The sequence below is a fragment of the Echinococcus granulosus genome, assembly GCF_000524195.1.
Source record: "Echinococcus granulosus chromosome Unknown EG_S00013, whole genome shotgun sequence".
NCBI classification, from domain to species: Eukaryota; Metazoa; Platyhelminthes; class Cestoda; order Cyclophyllidea; family Taeniidae; genus Echinococcus; species Echinococcus granulosus.
This window is the reverse complement of record NW_020170393.1, coordinates 62,730-79,703: the sequence shown is the minus strand read 5'-3', so window position 1 is coordinate 79,703 and position 16,974 is coordinate 62,730. Positions and strand designations below refer to the sequence as shown.

The window sequence follows — 16,974 nt, the reverse complement described above, 5'->3', positions numbered from 1 at the left end:
CCACCCTTATCTGTCTGGCTTATATTTAGCTAATAAATGGACGGTTAGGTATCGTGTGTTTTCTTAATTTACATTTCCTTGCAAGTACCGCAGGAGACTACGTGACGCACTTTTCTGATGGTTCACGGCTAGTGCCGCTTCAGGCATTAATGGCTTTCCCACAGGACACGGAACCGGTACGCAGTGATTACAAGGGACCAAATTTTTTCTTAGCACCCCCATTTCGGTGTTCCGCTATTATTGTGTGACCCTCCGCCTCTTCGCCGAAGTTACAAAAAGCAAAAGTAATGTGGAAGCACATATCACCAAACTACAGCAGATTTGAGAGCCTACTGACATGGCCTGAAGGCCTGTGTGGTATGAAGTCCTCGCGTGGTTCAACACATAGGCCAAGTATTAAATCACTGCACTGGGGGCTACTAGCATGACCCAAAATCCATGCCTCGGAGAAGTGGAATCTGTGGAGACTCAAATTTTCACAGTTGAACAGAATGTTAACTCACTGCAATAGCATATTTAAGAGTGTGGAATATGTCAGTCGATTTTGGTCATGCTGAATCTTGTTTCGGTTGCGTCGAACTGCTTCTGGGCTTAAATCTCTCCTGGCTTGCATTGTCACCACGCCAAAATATGGTACGACTGAAGTAGTGGGTGGGGTGTAAGGCCTATAGGCGAACCGATATGAATACGAGATTCAACACTGCCTGTGCCAATACTAAGTGTTGACACACGTTGTTAATCAGATGAGTTTGTGTAACGTAGCTAAGGAGGATTGAGGTCAGAATTTAGGTTTCCGCTCCCGTGGAGCAAGTCTGAGCTACGACAAACGCAATGGATGTGCCCTAGTTCACCACACGAAAATTCAGGCAGAAATACTTCAAAACATAACTTACAGTGGTATCGTTTCTCTGTGGTACTAAATTTTTCTGTTTAGTTGCCGGTAAGCACTGTGTTGCATTTTTGTTACACTTTTGGACGCCTGTTTCTACTAGAATCCAGGCCTTCTTGAGTTATTACGGTGTAGAACGATTGCTTTGGATGTCAAAGTTGCCTCCATGTCCATTTACTGGCCACATGGCGATAGAGCAGCCTGACAATGCGGATCCAGAATTTGCAAAAACCCTCGTTGCAGATCTGGTAGAAAATCTCTAGTAATTGCTCGGTCACGGAGTTGCAGCTGTAGTTGGTCGCTGATGTTGTAACAAACTGTTTTAGCCTAAAATTTGCAGCTTGAAACTCTTAATGTTTTGATCTCTCTCTTATTCGGCGACCTCAAAATTCGTAGGCTACGTGTGAATCAGTGGACGTTTTCTTTCAGGCATTCATGCGGAAGTGGGACTGAAGGGTCTCGGAACAAAAGCCCCTTGTTAGTGTGTGAGTGCTTACAAACACCGCGAGAAAGTGGATCCTCTGTCTCGCCATATTCAGGCCCTTGCAAATCACTCTTCAGAAACTATAATATTCAAGGTAGCCGACGATTTCTCTTTAAGACGCAAGAAAATTCAAAACAGTAAGCAAGCAGAACCCACACCCAAAATTTTAAGCATCGCGACACCATTTGTAAAATTATTTGTATTTTAGTACGGTAGCGTCTCGAGTCTCCACCAGTCGTAAAAAAACGGAAGTAGTATGGAAGAACGTATCATTCCAACGCACAGAATAACTCGGAGGTTACTGGCGTGACCAGAGGGCAATGTTTGAATGGTAAATCGGGAATAAGCACCTCTTAAAAACTGCAGTAATTTCGTGTCGTTGTGCTGGACAAGTAAACCCAGTTTTAATGACCTGGCCGAACACCGAGAATAATGCGACGGTCACTCCAGAACGCATTCACTGGGAATGTCCACGACCCCAGAATGCGTTTCCGTCCCGATTCTCTTGAAGTTTTCCTCTCTTGACTAGTCCCCGATCATTCTAGGACTTTAAGAAGGTCGCGCTCCTGTTCAACCCCCCGGTTAGCCGAGACCACACAGATACACTTTAAATTCGCTAATAATCACTATAAAGCCAACTAGGCTACGATAAGTAGGCGAGAATGGAACTGCTCTGGGTCTTTGGTAGTCCGCACTGAAGCCCTCGCCTCCCGATTACTCTGGTTGAAAACTCGACAGCATCCAAACACACGCTCACCATCACCAGCTCACTACAGCGACTATAATTTTGATGCGACCCATGCTGAGAGGATTCTAAAGGGTGTTTAGTGTGTCTGTACCGCTTCTAAAATTTTCAGATCCACGACAGAACGGAGTCGAAATGAGCTCGTTTACAGGCAGTCAGGAGAGAGTGAGGCTGTCCATTTTGAAATAATTGCATTTGTTGAGCTTGGGCGACGCTCTGTTACCCATGCATTTGTTATATCACTATGTTACCATACAAGATAGTAAGTCCTACCAAATTTCCTGTCCCTGAGGTGCCCTACGCATAAAGTAACACTGCATCGATGGAGAGCAAATGATCAAGTGACAGCGACGACTTCAGCTTGGAAATGTGGTTGTCAGAGGCACCTGACTAAATGCAGTAAGAGTAGATTTTGCGATACAATGTGACTGTTCTTTATTACCCCACTGTGACGGTAATCTGGACTGGAGTGACACAAACTGTACAAAATTAAGTGCTTAGGTAATGTAATAAAATTTTGCCAAGAATCGAGACGACCGAACAGGTTAATCGGCAGTGGGCATAGCAATTCTTAACCAAGAAAGCGTGCTAAAATCACAAGGCATTTCGATACGCCCGAGGCGACTTTTAAGCTCATCAGAGCTCCAAATCATAGTCTCGCCGCACCTCACTTCAGACGACCCCTTAGGGGACAATAAAACTGTAAAAGTGAGGATTAGTCTCACCAATGATCAATTACGCCAGAGCTGTCTGAGCCTACCAATGAACCACTGTAAAGAGCCCACTTCTTTCGTACTCGATAGCGACAGCGAACAATTCCGCCCGCAGTTATTTTCGCCCAGCGTTTCACCGGGTCAGTAAAAAAAATTACGACAGCTCCATTGCAAGACAAACGTTACGCAGATAGCTCAAAGCATCAATGCAAGACGTATCTGACCGGCGAAGGTGCAACAAGTGGACGTTCACACAACACCTCAACGACCAAAGCCCTAGATTTCGTAAGCCACCATTTCATACAAGGAAAAGTCCTTTGTGAATGAAGGCTCAAATTTACATTCGAGCTCCTGAACGGAAGATTCAATCTAAGAAAGAGACCATGAATGGGTCTTGATGGTTGTCACAAGTAAACTCCAACTGTTGAAAAGCCTCGAATCAAATAAAAAAAGCGGATGCCTTATGAAAAAACCAACCTCCACCTCCGATCGAGGGGAGGCTTATGAATACGAGGCTCAGCACATGAACACCCACAGTAAATGTACATGATTCGCTTGAGGTGCGCACACACGTACGCAGGCATACAGAGGAAAGGAAGAGAGTTAAGAGAAAGGAATAAAAGGAAGCAAATCAAGACCAATAACTCATTACCAATTAAGAAAATGGTTGAATGCGGTAGATGAGTAAGGTAGGAATGAGCGAATGGCCGAGCAGAAGGTATGCGCTGCGTGTGCAAGCACGCACGTCACACGGAGAGCGAGATGTAGCTGTTGTACTTGGCGATGTTGCGCTTGAGGATGTCGGAGCAGGGTCCCATCACACGTTCAAAGCGCTTGCGATCCAATTTGACACACCGTAGTGCACTCTGCGCCACCACTGTTGCTGCTCGCGGGCGGTCCAACAGCAACGCCACTTCGCCTTAAGGTACACACAAAAGCGTCGTTTCTGCACTGCTACTGCCACGAATACGCAAAACTCGATGCTCACAACTACACCTACATCATCCACAAAATGAACGCTTTTATCCATACACTCTTATGCGCTTAAACTAGCTCTCGGACCCACATGTTCCACATTAAGTTATTGGAGATGATTCGGATTCTACATTAACAGATAACCCCCGCAAAATCGGCACAATCAAATGCATGAGGCTGTATCAATTAGAGCAAACACGCAAGTATGCAATGAGAATAAAAATGTGATGAGGCAGTTACCAAAGTAGTCGGAGGGACCTAGCCTGCCTACTTCAACGGGTTCCGCGTTTTCCGAAGGTCGTTGTAGTACCGCGGCTGTGCCCTGCGGGAAAAATGAGCGACGCTGAACAAGTTCCATGCAGGATTAGTAAACAAACACTTCTCAATATAATGCTAGTGCATATTTAAGCAGAAATCGGGAAAAAGACCCATTACTAGTTTAGAGGTAAATACTAATATAAACAGATTACTTTAAAAAGGAAAGACAAGTAGAAACCACAGTGCGGTTGGGGTGATGATAAAAATGAAAAGTGGTGCAAAGGCAAATAATAAGACGAACAGGTAAAATAGTGAGCGCTGCAGCAGCAACAACCATAACAGTCTGGAAAAGAAATGAAAGGCACACTATGGAAAGGCTGTGGCATGAGTAACAAACTGTTAAAGATTAAGGTGTAAGATTAAATTTTGGAACATCATGTAACCTAAAAGAGTGAAGGGCTATGCAACGACATGTAAGCTCTACATTTCGCAGTGGAATTAATTTCGTGAGGTGCCAAAGCGCATGTGCTGTAACTGGATTTTACATTAACAAAAGTGAAATCTGGTAAAAGGATAACTTAAATGCCGAAGAGAGGAGAGAAAATAATAAGCGGAGGGGAGGAGAAGACACCGCCATTGGCCACTTTGTGATTTAACGGCATTTCCGGAAGTGGCATTGTACCAACGACAAAATCATTGTCTTGTAACGGAAGGATTTGCTTTGTGGATCAGAAAACGGGTTGTTATTAGGTCTAACATCGGCGACCTCGCTGCTGTGTGGTATTTTGGGCTTGCAGAAGAAACGCTAGCCTGTGTAAGTTCAGCATTACAGAAAAGCAGATCGGATGTGACTTAACCGAGTTGTTAAACTATTTTTCCCCAAACGGCCTGCTGCTAGCGCAAAAAGAAATTGGGAGGGAAGCAAACTTCGGAGTTAACCGCACACCTGTATTAGTAATTAAAATCATAGATTCGAATGAACCTCACGTCTCTGGAGCGTTGATCAACTCAGTGTAAATCAGCAAGTCAAGATCTAGTAGTTACAGCCTTTCTTGAGTGCCGGGACAGAAAAGACGATACATATGAACACTAAAAGTGTTCCATCCAATAACAAAACTGATTTTTACAGAACCCATCAAGGCGCTCACACCGCCAATGAATGAAGGTGGGTTTATGATTGGGAAGAAATTGACAGATAACAAAGTGCTGAAACATATCCCAGACACCTGATACCTATTAGACATAATGAGGCGGATGACCAAATACGTATCTCGAGATGTGGCAAAACAACAAACGCACAACAACTGCAGTAAAGCGCGAAATTTGTGAATATGGTTGCACTCAGACTACCACTGTAATGCTTTAATTGTTTGCTTAACTCCCGGTATTGGTAACTGGTCCCATAGGGGCTCCGGCGGGTGGCCTGGCCTCTGGACCATGCCAGTAGGCACAAGCCCTACCGTACATCGGCAAAAAAATTTATACCCGAGCGTTATGTCTTAGTCTTCAGGGAAGTCTCAAGGCGCTACAGTGGTTGTGGCAGAATGCAAACCCCATCGCCAACCATCTTAATTTCTACTGCTGGGCGATAAACCCTACCATGACGGAGGAAGCGCATACGCTGAGGATTGGAGAATATGTGAAGACCCCTAGCAGAAGGGCCAAGTGATGTCGATTCTCGGCAACTACCACAACCCCATGTTATGCAGGAAAGCTATTAAGAATTGAAGAGACACTAGCCGCAAACAGTCTGAAAAAAAATCGCTACTGGGTTATCTACCGTAGCTGTATGAAGATATCAACCGTGTGAACACACGATATCTCATCCACTTCTCTACTAGCTGGATGAAGCACAGACAGAAATGGCCGGGCAGCACCGAAGTGAGAACAACATGCCAAGGATGAATAAAGGTGAAGCTTCATTTCTAAAGAACTAATTCTAAACGCCATTCTGTGTTACTTGACTGTGCTTTTAGGCCACTGTTCCTACGACCAGCTATGGACATGCGTGATGGCCAATGCATTCCCTCGCCCACCCCACCCTCCTAAGCGCAGTTCTTAAGCAGGACGAAACTCTAGTTCCAACAGATTTACCAAGAGGGATCCGTAAAGCTGCGGGCAGATACACTATTTGATGAATGAAAATTCGATGTCTGGCGTGTTTAGCTTATGGGTTTTTCTTGCAGTGCCGATTACGTTATGATAGCCGATGCGGAAGGTTGACCAAGGGAAAAGGCGAGAAAGACGCTCAAAAGAGGAGAGGGGCTGCGTAAAACGTTAATTGTTTGTTTAACCCTCAGTCTTGGTAAAAGGCCACTTGGGGGCTTCGCCACTGTACCTCCGCCGGGCAGCCTAGCCCCGTTGCCATGTTAGTAGCCTCAACGCCTACTACACATCGACAACACATTCTGCCCTTATGTTGACTTCTTCCGTCTTCAAAGATGTCTAGGGGCTATACAACCCTAGTAGATAACAAAACATTGTTTTCTAGCAGAAGCGCAGTAACAACGTGAAAGACCATCCATATGAAGCACGGAAAACGGACATTCGTTGTGTTGTAACGGAAGAATGTTCCCAATGATAGCAAAATGAATCGACAAATGGACCAGACAAACAGGATTTTCTCAAGTTTTATTAAAGCACTTCAGAACTAAGTTTTAAAGGCTAGAAGGTGCCTTTAAACTGACGCTTAGTCATCCAATTTTCTTTGGAATGCATTTATTGTGGAGAAACCATAGGCGTGATGGCAGATGGTTGGCCTATTCATACCCTGGGTAAATAAAATCCTAAAAAACCAACTCTTCTGTTTTGCTTGCTAATGTTGAACCTTCACCGAAGGCATCGAAGAATACGATGAATAAAGTGACACAGCTCTAATTGAGAAAAACAAAGAGCTGTCGATTCCCTCTTTCTTCGCTTGAGCAACGTTGCACTAGGTCGGCAAAAAATATATTAAGACCCATAGCATGTTGCACTAATTGGGAGAAAAAAACCAGAAAAATTGTACATATAGGACTTGTACCTGGTTGCTCTTTCTAACCCCAAATTGATGCTGGCAGAAGGAAGACACAGCCAGTAAAATACAAAGATGCCATGACTACGCTTATTAACACTCTTCGGCCAGGACGGAGATTGAATATGGCGTAAGGTCACGTGAACTTTGATCGCACACTGTCCTGACAGGTCACATGGTTCGTGGCAAAAAGTTATGGGAAAACTGTGAAAAAATCCCCGCTTTAAAGCAAACTACCTAGCGGAGGATCAAATGTGATGCCGATAACCAAGGTGAATAGCACAAAAAAATAAAATACCTGACAGCGCTGAGGGGAATTTCAGCTCGGTTTTCGCTGGGGTTAATACTTGCCTCAAGAAAGCGTAACACAATAAATACTTGAAAATCAAAGAACCGCGTGCATATATATGGGCCATGCAGATAAAATCGTTTGATCGCTCAATCCACTCATGTACCAGCCGATGGGACATGGTCAATATGATACCTCCGACCAAGTACCGCGACCTCCCAATGGGTGAGCCCAGAACCCAAGACAGAGGAGGAGTTGAGATTAGACAGTATGAGGGAAAGGGTAAAGCGCGCACGCGAAGGGACAATATCAACTTTATATGTAATCAGAAACTACTATGGAGCACCGAAAGCACATTAAGTACAATGTGTAATGCAATTTAGTTCATTGAATGGAAAAAAAAAATGCTATTATGAAACTTTGAAGCGAACAAATAACCCAGGTGAACAGCTACCAGCCATCGCTGGATGACAACTTTAATGTGAGAAGTGTAAATATATGCCTAGAGTCGTTTTTGTTACAAAGACAAATAAACACAATAGTACGGTTTCTACATACAGGGTCTAAAGCAATGGCTAGGAGAGGATGAGTCAACGAAGCCGGGGGGAATGAAAAAACAATGAGGAGAAAATCCCCAATATACATTACGCAGTGAAGACAATGGAGTCATGAAAGAAGCACACACCTCAATTATGATGTAGAAATCATCGCCCGGATCGCCCTGTTGGACAATGCAGTCACCCGCCTCAAAGCGAACCGGCTCCAATGCATCAGCCACAGTCAGTCGCTCCCACTTCTCCAGATTGTCTGTAAAAGAGGAAGGAGTAGTAGAAGCCTGGGCAGACAGAATGGCCGGGTGGGAAGGGTTGAAAGGGATGTTTGGCGAGGCGAGTTTGACCTACCCAGGATGGGCACGCGCGCCAAAAAGTCCTGATACATCTTGCGGCGACGAATAGTGCTTCCCATAAGGATGCGGCGATAGGAGTCGCGATCAATGCCCCACAGCTTCACCTCGTCACTGTGAGCCTTCACTGTCGCTGCCCGCGGAGTGCCGTAGATGAGGGCCAACTCCCCGAAACTACCTCCCTCTCCGATGCAGCTAACAAATTCGCCATTCACATATATCTATGGTGGAGTGACATGGTAGATAAGTGTAGAGAAGTCGTACTGCTTTCGACTCACGAAATTGAGGGGTCAAACGTACATTTGGATTATTTCTTTAGAATCCAAATTAACCAAAAGCCTATTCATGACTCTTCTTAATAATGAAGAGATAGAAACACGGATGAACCTTTAAGACAACACGCGACAGCAAAAGTTAAAAAGAATTGAGCCCCAAATGGCCAAGCATGCGGATTAAAGCAATAATCGCTTGTTACGACTAGGGCGGAGACATAGAGATGCAGAGCAGAATATGTTAGCCAAGCTCAATTGCAATGTAACATGCTTACGATTTCACTCAGAACGATGAAAAAAAACAGTAACCTTCCTCTTATACAAGTAAATTGCTTCATGCCTCTGCCTCGGTGCACATGATCAGAGCACACCGATGGGACGATAAGGGTTCAAAATTGGAGCGCATTAGCACTTTGTATACTACATCCTCATATCCTATAAATCAAACTAGCAGTTTTGCTGTGACCTGTGTAGACTTAGATCCCCTTAGGAGTTGTACAGACAGCAGTTTTAGTTCACTAGCCACTGCAAGATTCAGTTGGCAGATCCACCACCACGTCATACCCGAAGGGGTTACATCACGAGCGGCAGTGACTCAGCACAGCACACCGCACCCATGACCGGCATAAAACAGGCCGGCCTGGACTGCGTGGTACGGTCGGCAGCCTGCAGCACCAGATTCCACCCAGGGTTAATGGGCCCGAGAAAATACTAGCAGGTGTTACACTGCTGAAGAAAAGCACCACAGGACAGAGTCAACTATAACAGCAAACGGATGCGCGTGCTAATGGGCTTGCCAATACTGGCTATAATAACGGGAAGACAAGGAATGTGTGTTACAGTGAAGCTGCTTAGCCCACTAAAATACCCTAGAATAGGCATAAATTGATTAAAGAAGGCACTGAAAGGACAGAAATTGCACGAACTCGGAAATATGTGGAGGAACTTATAATCATGAGAGACCGCCGGAGTAGTTCATCTTCCAGAAGACAAAAACACCCAAAGCGAAATGACCTAAAATTCAAGAAATTTGACGCTGTTTGAAAAACCCATTAAAACCGGAACAATTTTTAGGGGGTTAGATTAATCAGAAAGTTGGGATTGCATGGGACGTGCTGTGAAGACGTTTGCCTACATCCACACCGAAGCTCTTTAATAGCGTTTATATCTCCAAAGTAGGCATACACCACATTGGGCTGTTACTATCATTACTAGGACAAGCGACCCATATTCTACTTAACACCAGATTAATGCACAGATCGAAGAAATCCTAAGGCTTACATCTTTTCTAACAGGGACATAACTAAACCACTGTCTTACGCATGGACCAATGTTGGCAAAGAAAATGCATATTATCTATGCGAAATTCAGAAATTGCGGTTGGTGGCATGGTTAATGGATTTCGGGAGGAATCAAGATGGAACCACAGGTGTCCGCCTTCTTATTTCGAATACGGCGCACCTTCGTGACGGGCCCCAACGGAAAGTATCCGCTTTAGCGAAAAAAACCATTTTAGGGTATTCAAGGCCTCCTCCTACAGTCTAAGTGCAAATAACAAAAATGCTCAAACACGCAAAGCAGTAGAACATTCAGACATATGAGGAAAGGGTCCAAAGTGCCTTGCCAAAAGTTCTGCTGGCTCGAAGCGCTACCTCTTCGATTCGGAAATGGAACCACCGAGGGCAGCAATAGACACGATTTTACTGTCGAATAAGGTTAGATATCTGAAGTCCTCGTCATATATTCTAGCCCCATGCGTTTGACAAAAAAATTGCCAAGCTAAATTTCATATCCATTTAAATCTACAAAAATGTGCAATTTTCTGAATGGGAATCGAGCTAATAAATTAAGACTTAAAATTCTAACTACGAGACATAAAGTAGGGTCACACTTGATGGTTTAGCAGTGGTGCATTGACCGTAGATGTTCCCGGAGACGGTCATTTGATATTCATTGAAGCCCATGAGCAGAAATAACTGGGACTAAGAAAAGGTGGCTAGACGACGACCGAAGCAAAAAAGCAAGACTACTTGACTCACATCCACTTTGCCTTGGTCAATAATGTAGAAGTTATCTCCATCGTCGCCCTGTTTGATTATAATATCCCCACGGCTGCGGTGAAGGGGAAACATTGCATCGAAGATGTCGCTTTAGCAAAGGGGAACAGTACGATAATCAAAATAGAAAAAAAATTTACTGACCGACAGCACATGCAAAAATCCACACCTAAATGACTTCTTTTACCAACTTTACGAGCTCTTAAGCATATGTAAAAATGGGTGCATTAAAGAAGAGATTAGTGAGTGAAATATTTGAACGGAGATTTACGAGGAGAAGCAGCGGAGAAACTACAAAGAACTTCAGTGGAGCTTTTAACCAAATGTTAAAAAAGATTTAAAAACAATGAGGAGAATTCATTCGTCAGAAGGAGTATTCTGCTAATAAAAAGTGGCAAGATAAATTAAAAACGGTCCTAGACAAAGTGAAAGCACCTAGAAAAACGAGCCACACACTTGGTCATGACGGTGAAGGGAGGCAGTGAATAAAGTATCGATGCAACGCGAATGAAATCTTGCAAGGGAAAAAATGGCACCACAGAATTGCCTGCTTACTCAAGATCTTAAAATTTGCTCAAAAATAGGAGGCAAAAACTGGAACCCAATGAAGAAAGACCTCAAATGGCATCGGAACAACCTGGCACGAGACGAAAACGATACAGCGCTGTACTTTTATGACGGCGACTAACAACAAATAAGCCATGGTGGAATGCAGGAAGTCAAGTTGGATCTTAGAGCCAAGTATTTGGTTGCATTCATGCGGCCGTCATTAAAGCACTCGGGTAGCAAATGCACAAAGTGGTGCGAATAGAAACAATTCATTTTTTCCCTATAATTAAAAGAACACGAGAATGGGAAAAAACACGAACGACCTACCTCCTCTCATTTTCGTCTAAATGGGCGAATAGGACGTTGCGAGCGATGGCTTTTGATAGCGCAGTCATCGTCTTATAGTCCTTAGGGACAACCTGCGAGGGCAAATGAGAAACCTGCATTAGCAGCTCATTTTTAAAAAAACTAGCAACATTTACAGGGAATTTTAGTAAACATAATGAATAAACGTCACTGGGGTTTGAGAGGAGACATAAGAATTCGTTTGCACAAAGTGAGAAGATATGAATACCTGACAGACTAATGCAAATATTATACGAACCCGTAAACGGAGGAAACACGCACAAAGTACAGGAACAATTTTTGGATAATAAAAACTAACACTATTTTCTCTGATTGGTGAATCAAGAATAGCGTACGGAATGGGCGAAAATATCGGATTTGTGTTAATTACAAAAACAAAAGCATAAAAAAACATTAAGACGACTTAAAAAATGCCGAACAAACGGAAAGTAAACATGTAAAAGCCTGGAAGGAGAATTGAAAGACAACTCTAGGTCGTTAGCTAATAATCAACAAACGAATTTATTTCTACCATGTATACGGATGAACCCTCCAATCAATCATTTATAGTTATACAACTAAGAGAAAATCTCACTGTTATAAAAGACCTAGCGAAGCAAAATACAGCAACGACGATCCACCTTTTTCACATAGGAAGCTGCGTCTTCTTCGGTATAAACCTCGCCACTGACAGCCCCACGTCTAACACGACGCTTAGCAGATATTGGGTCCGATGAACTGCAATTCACTGCAGTCGGGGTGGGGAATGAATGGAACTGCACTTCGCCACTACTGCCATAGGCGTCATCAACATCACTGAGTCCATTTTGATTGCTAGAGCACCGATCACCCGAATGACATCGTTGAGTACTTGTTGATGGCTCATCTGGGGGATCGTTGTCTGGATTGGGAGATGGCTCAGAACCAGCCGATGGTGAGGGATAACTAGCATTCCCGCTACACGAAGCTGACGATTGCTTTCCGGCTGAAACTGTACGCCTTAATGTATGATTTGACGCAGGGTCAGTGTAACTTGGCGAAGAGGTCTAAAAAGTTTCCAGAAAGAAAGATCAAAACCTTGTCTGATTAACTACACGCACGAATAATTTGCTGAAGAACAAACAACACTTACATCGAGAGCCTCGAAGTACTCACGAAGGAAGCGAATGGGGTCATCGGGACGATAAAGACAGATATTTACGATAGACTCTCTTAGAATTTTATGAATATTATGCCGCTTGACGTAGTCATCAAGCTCCTTAGCGTATAAATCATCTTCCATTTCTAACGCAAGCCCACCAATGCAGAGAATGCCATGTTCCAACTGGTCTTTCACATTAACGCATCATTCAGTTAGTAGCGTTGATGCAAATAAACGAGATCATAAAATTCCTAAAAACCACAAGGTATGCTTTCGAAAGCCCGGTGTTTTACTTTAAAATAGCAATTTTAACAGAGAGGTATTTAGGCCAAGGCTAAATCATGAGAGTTAACTAGGTAGATTTGTAGAGAACATGACCATACATCGAGTAAATTAACCACAATTTAGGAAGGCAAAACAATATTTCTTATTGTTCACAGCGTCTTTTTTGTTCAACAGTGTTCTTGTGACTGTTTTTACCGGAAATCTACTCTCTACCCCGTTCAATTTTAGTAGTTATCGTCCAAGGTACATTGCCAAACTGTGCTAAATCCAGAAACATATTTAGATCTTGAATACTTAAGTTTTAGTTGTTGTCACCGACAATGATCGGGAATGCCTTGCAATTTGGCAGGAAACAAAACCCGAGCTTCTCGTAGAGCTTTGACTGCTTGTTTAACAGCATGTAGAACCGTGCTGGCACTCCTGTCCCCAAGGGCTGTGCTCTGATCAAGGAGAGGGGATTTCGGATGATGCTGGCAGCCTTCCGACTCTTATGGGTCAGAAGTATGTATTCCTCCACATCATTCTAACGTGTTATTTCAGCAAAGACTTAAGGCGCCATAAGACTATCCACCGACCTGTCTAATAAAGCCAGTCGTCCTGTCGCAGCCTATTTCCACATATTTGTAGAAATCACCGACTAGTACCTCTGCCACACCTCATCATCCCCCCGAGCAAGTCCCTACACTCGATTTCTTCCCAAGTTTGTAAACATCCCCATCCTACGTGGCAACCCATTCCCACGCCGCTCATAGGAGCTACCCCTTTGGCGGGCAACCCAAGTTTACAAAACCAACTAGAACTGACACTGCCCCCAAAAATCACTCCAATACCGCACACCAAACCATTTCCCGATTCTAGGATCGGGTCTCCCTTCTCGCTTAGTTTGTCACACATTCGCAAACCGCGTCACAGTAACCCGTTACAACCTCCGCGGAGAACCGATACAAAATCCGACTTGTATTGCACCCCAGGTTCGTGATGGCGCTAGGGACGCCATTGCGCTAGTTCCCCAACCTTTCGTGCATAAGAGTGCCGCGAGCGCCTGCTCGCGGCACAGGTCTTTGCACCCGCAATGCAAACGCATCCGAGGAAATGGAACAAGTAGGCGGCAAAAGTTAAGCCTAAAACAACACAATCCCGTAATTCAACTCACGTAAAAACTTCGACTAAATCCCTACCATTTCAAGCCCCTCAGAAGTTTAGTAAAGGGAGGTCATAATTATCATACACCAGATTAGTATTTGTGGTGAGGGGTACACAGTTCAGGCCCGGGACGTGGCGTTCCACTAAGGTAAAGAAAAGAAAAATGAGTAAAGCAAACCCAAACCAACAGAGGGACTCCAGCAAAGCTAAAACATGAAAGAAAAAACCACTAAACTTATCAATGCTTAATGCAAATCCAAATGAACCCCATAAGGATATCGATTTGGAAGGGGACAGAGAAGTAGACACCTCTGCGAATCATGGAAAGACTTACAGCTTCAGCATCCAATTTTGAGCTCTTTAGTCTGTCAAGCAGTTTGTGGGCAGTGAAGGCACCATTTATGGTTTTCTCAACTACCTGTTGGTAAGGCGATACTGTGTGTGTTCCCATAAACACAAGACCCTAAAATAAAGGGGATCAGAGTTTAACCCAACAGAATCTAATAAAATTGTTATGGGGAAGAGTTGTCTTAAATTAAACTAATATAAAGAGATAGTGTTGAAAGACCCACTTTTTTTGAATCGATCTTTGCGTCCATTTCAGCGTTTCGGATCAAGTTGACAATCCAGCTCTCGGCGTCGTCAACATTCATATTCAGCTTTTCAGCCAACATTCTGTAACGGCGAGCACAACGCAATCGGCTCTAAGTCTGATAAGTGAATAGTACACTCTTTGCGAATACTTTGATGAGGAAAGCAAATACGAATACTAGTGCATTTAGGCACAAATAGCAGTACTTGAATAACTGGAGCAATGCAATTACTTGATTCCGACGCAGTTATGGATGCGACAGAAGGTCTCAAACATCAACAACCGACCATTTTCCATGAAATCTTCGTAGCAGCCCGTTAGGAAAAAGTCGTTTGGAATGACCTTTGAGGGAAAGATATTCAACCCACTGCAACTATCGCTGATAAAGCACTACAACAGGAACAGGAAAGGCCGACTCACAGTCTCGCAGATTTTCAACTGCTGCTGAGCCCCGTCGAAATCGAACTTGACGTAGAGACACTCCAAGAACTCAGTTATGGGATCTTTATAACAGTATGATTCCTGCTGAATCAGATGAACGACTTCACGCAGCTGATTCTTTTTCCTCTTGTCGTTGCTCACCACCACACAGACGGCCAGATAGCGAAGAAGATGTGGTGTCAATGTTTGAATAGCATTCAGGTGACTGCAAGGAAGGTGACAAAGTATGCTTAAGCACAATGGTAGAAGGAATCAAGGCACGAGCAAAGGCTAGTGAACGCATTTCTGTGGTTGACTTAGTAATACAAATTTTTCAAAGCTACTCACTTTGGGTTATTTAGGAAGAAATCTATTAACTTTTCTTTTCCTTGAACATGGTTGAAGAAAACGAAGAGTGACCAATGCAGGAGCCACGTCCGTTGCTGAAGCTGGAACAGGTAAGTTTCAGCAGAAGGTCGGAGCTGTAATGAAAAATGCACATTTAATGATGAAATCGTACTGACCACAATGGGAAGGGCATTTAGCTTACCCTGTCGTCACTCTGACAGTCAATAGCATCCTTCAGCTTCTCAACATCATCTAGTGCTTCGTCCCAGTTTTGAACTAGTATTTCTGCCGCCAAACGTCCCCAGCAGGCATGAAGATGCCTCTTATCTGTTGAACTTACAAGTTGACGAATGATACGAAGGTAATCAGAAGCCGTATCATAAAGGCCACTGTCATAGAAGACCTGAGTAAATAAAGATGCTAGTTAGCATGCATCTAACCAACTACTTACGGCAGAGAACGTACATACCACGTTTGCCAACTAAACGTAAGCTCAAATGAATCAAACCTCCATGAATGAACACACACAAACAAGTGATGAAGTAAAACCAGCAGAGGGGAGCATACCCTAGCGGCCTCGAACATGTCGTCAAGCATGTCTGGTTTAAACCCATATTTGGCCTCCAGATTTTGAAAGAGTTCTTTAGCTACCTTGCATTGCACCATTTCCTTCATAGTTTCAGTACTGAAAATCTTGTCGATTGGTGCCATCTTTTCTTCCATAACTCTAATAAGATCAAGGGTATCTTGACGCTTTTTAATTAATTCTAGAAACTCTGATATTCAGAGCACTATTACCCTCTGGTACATCATCAACATTGTGAAGTAGTTTGTATGTGAGACAAGTAAAGTCCACCATTGAGGTTTCCATTAAGAGGTCAAGTTTACTTCGCAAAATAGAGTCACCATCGTATATCTTTTAAAATGGCATAACAAAGCCCTGAAAACAAACCGATTTGACTGAAAGATACTCGAGCAGAGGGACTACAAGGTGTCGGTCTAGATACCGACTTATCGTCTTAGTAAGATCATACTTGGCCATTCTGAATCCACGAAGTTTTTCTAATTAGGCACCACCGGGCAGGTGATTAAAACAAGGTGCATTTTAATTGTCAGTTAAATTAAAGGAACAAATTTTTCAAGCAAGAATTTCTGCGAGAACATACACATTATCGTTAAGGTTTCCTTGGAAAGGGAACTGGTGCCAATCACTAATAAAGTGTATCTTAAAACAAATTCTAACACTTTACCGGTTCGATTCCCTTTTCATAACCAATTTTTCTAAGCCACGGTGCCTTATGAAAAAGTAGTAGGTAGATACTAAGGGGTGCAGATCTTAATTTGCCTCATTTTTAAGAAGGGTGGAGCTTTGAGTCCGATGTAGGATTTTATAACAAATTACCATAAATGTTTGTCCACAACTTGTTAAACCTGCAATCTACGACGCTTTTGACTTTGATTTTGGATTTGGAAATCCTTGATAATCATAATGACTGCCTTGGGAATGCTTTTGCAGTGGCACCAAAAATGGTAACTCTAAAAACGTATTTAT

The 16,974-nt window shown here is 43.4% G+C and overlaps 2 protein-coding genes across 2 annotated transcripts; both read right to left on the bottom strand. All coding sequences in view use genetic code 11, as the record gives it.

The window, feature by feature from the left end:
- Positions 1 to 3,577: 3,577 nt before the first annotated feature.
- EGR_02728 (cAMP-dependent protein kinase regulatory subunit) lies at positions 3,578 to 12,775 on the bottom strand (the record flags this gene model as incomplete). Its single annotated transcript, XM_024491977.1, has 8 exons — positions 3,578 to 3,750; positions 4,047 to 4,128; positions 8,052 to 8,173; positions 8,269 to 8,491; positions 10,582 to 10,690; positions 11,476 to 11,567; positions 12,135 to 12,539; positions 12,626 to 12,775. 8 exons carry the CDS (start codon positions 12,773 to 12,775, stop codon positions 3,578 to 3,580), a joined length of 1,356 nt encoding a protein of 451 aa, XP_024353471.1.
- Positions 12,776 to 14,181: 1,406 nt separating this feature from the next.
- On the bottom strand, positions 14,182 to 16,464 carry EGR_02727 (Eukaryotic translation initiation factor 3 subunit E; the record flags this gene model as incomplete). The annotated part of the gene is made up of 10 exons (XM_024491976.1): positions 14,182 to 14,205; positions 14,397 to 14,525; positions 14,635 to 14,737; positions 14,887 to 14,996; positions 15,075 to 15,300; positions 15,423 to 15,523; positions 15,625 to 15,825; positions 15,888 to 16,189; positions 16,221 to 16,338; positions 16,375 to 16,464. The coding sequence occupies 10 exons, from the start codon at positions 16,462 to 16,464 to the stop codon at positions 14,182 to 14,184; spliced, it is 1,404 nt and encodes a 467-aa protein (XP_024353470.1).
- Positions 16,465 to 16,974: the final 510 nt, after the last annotated feature.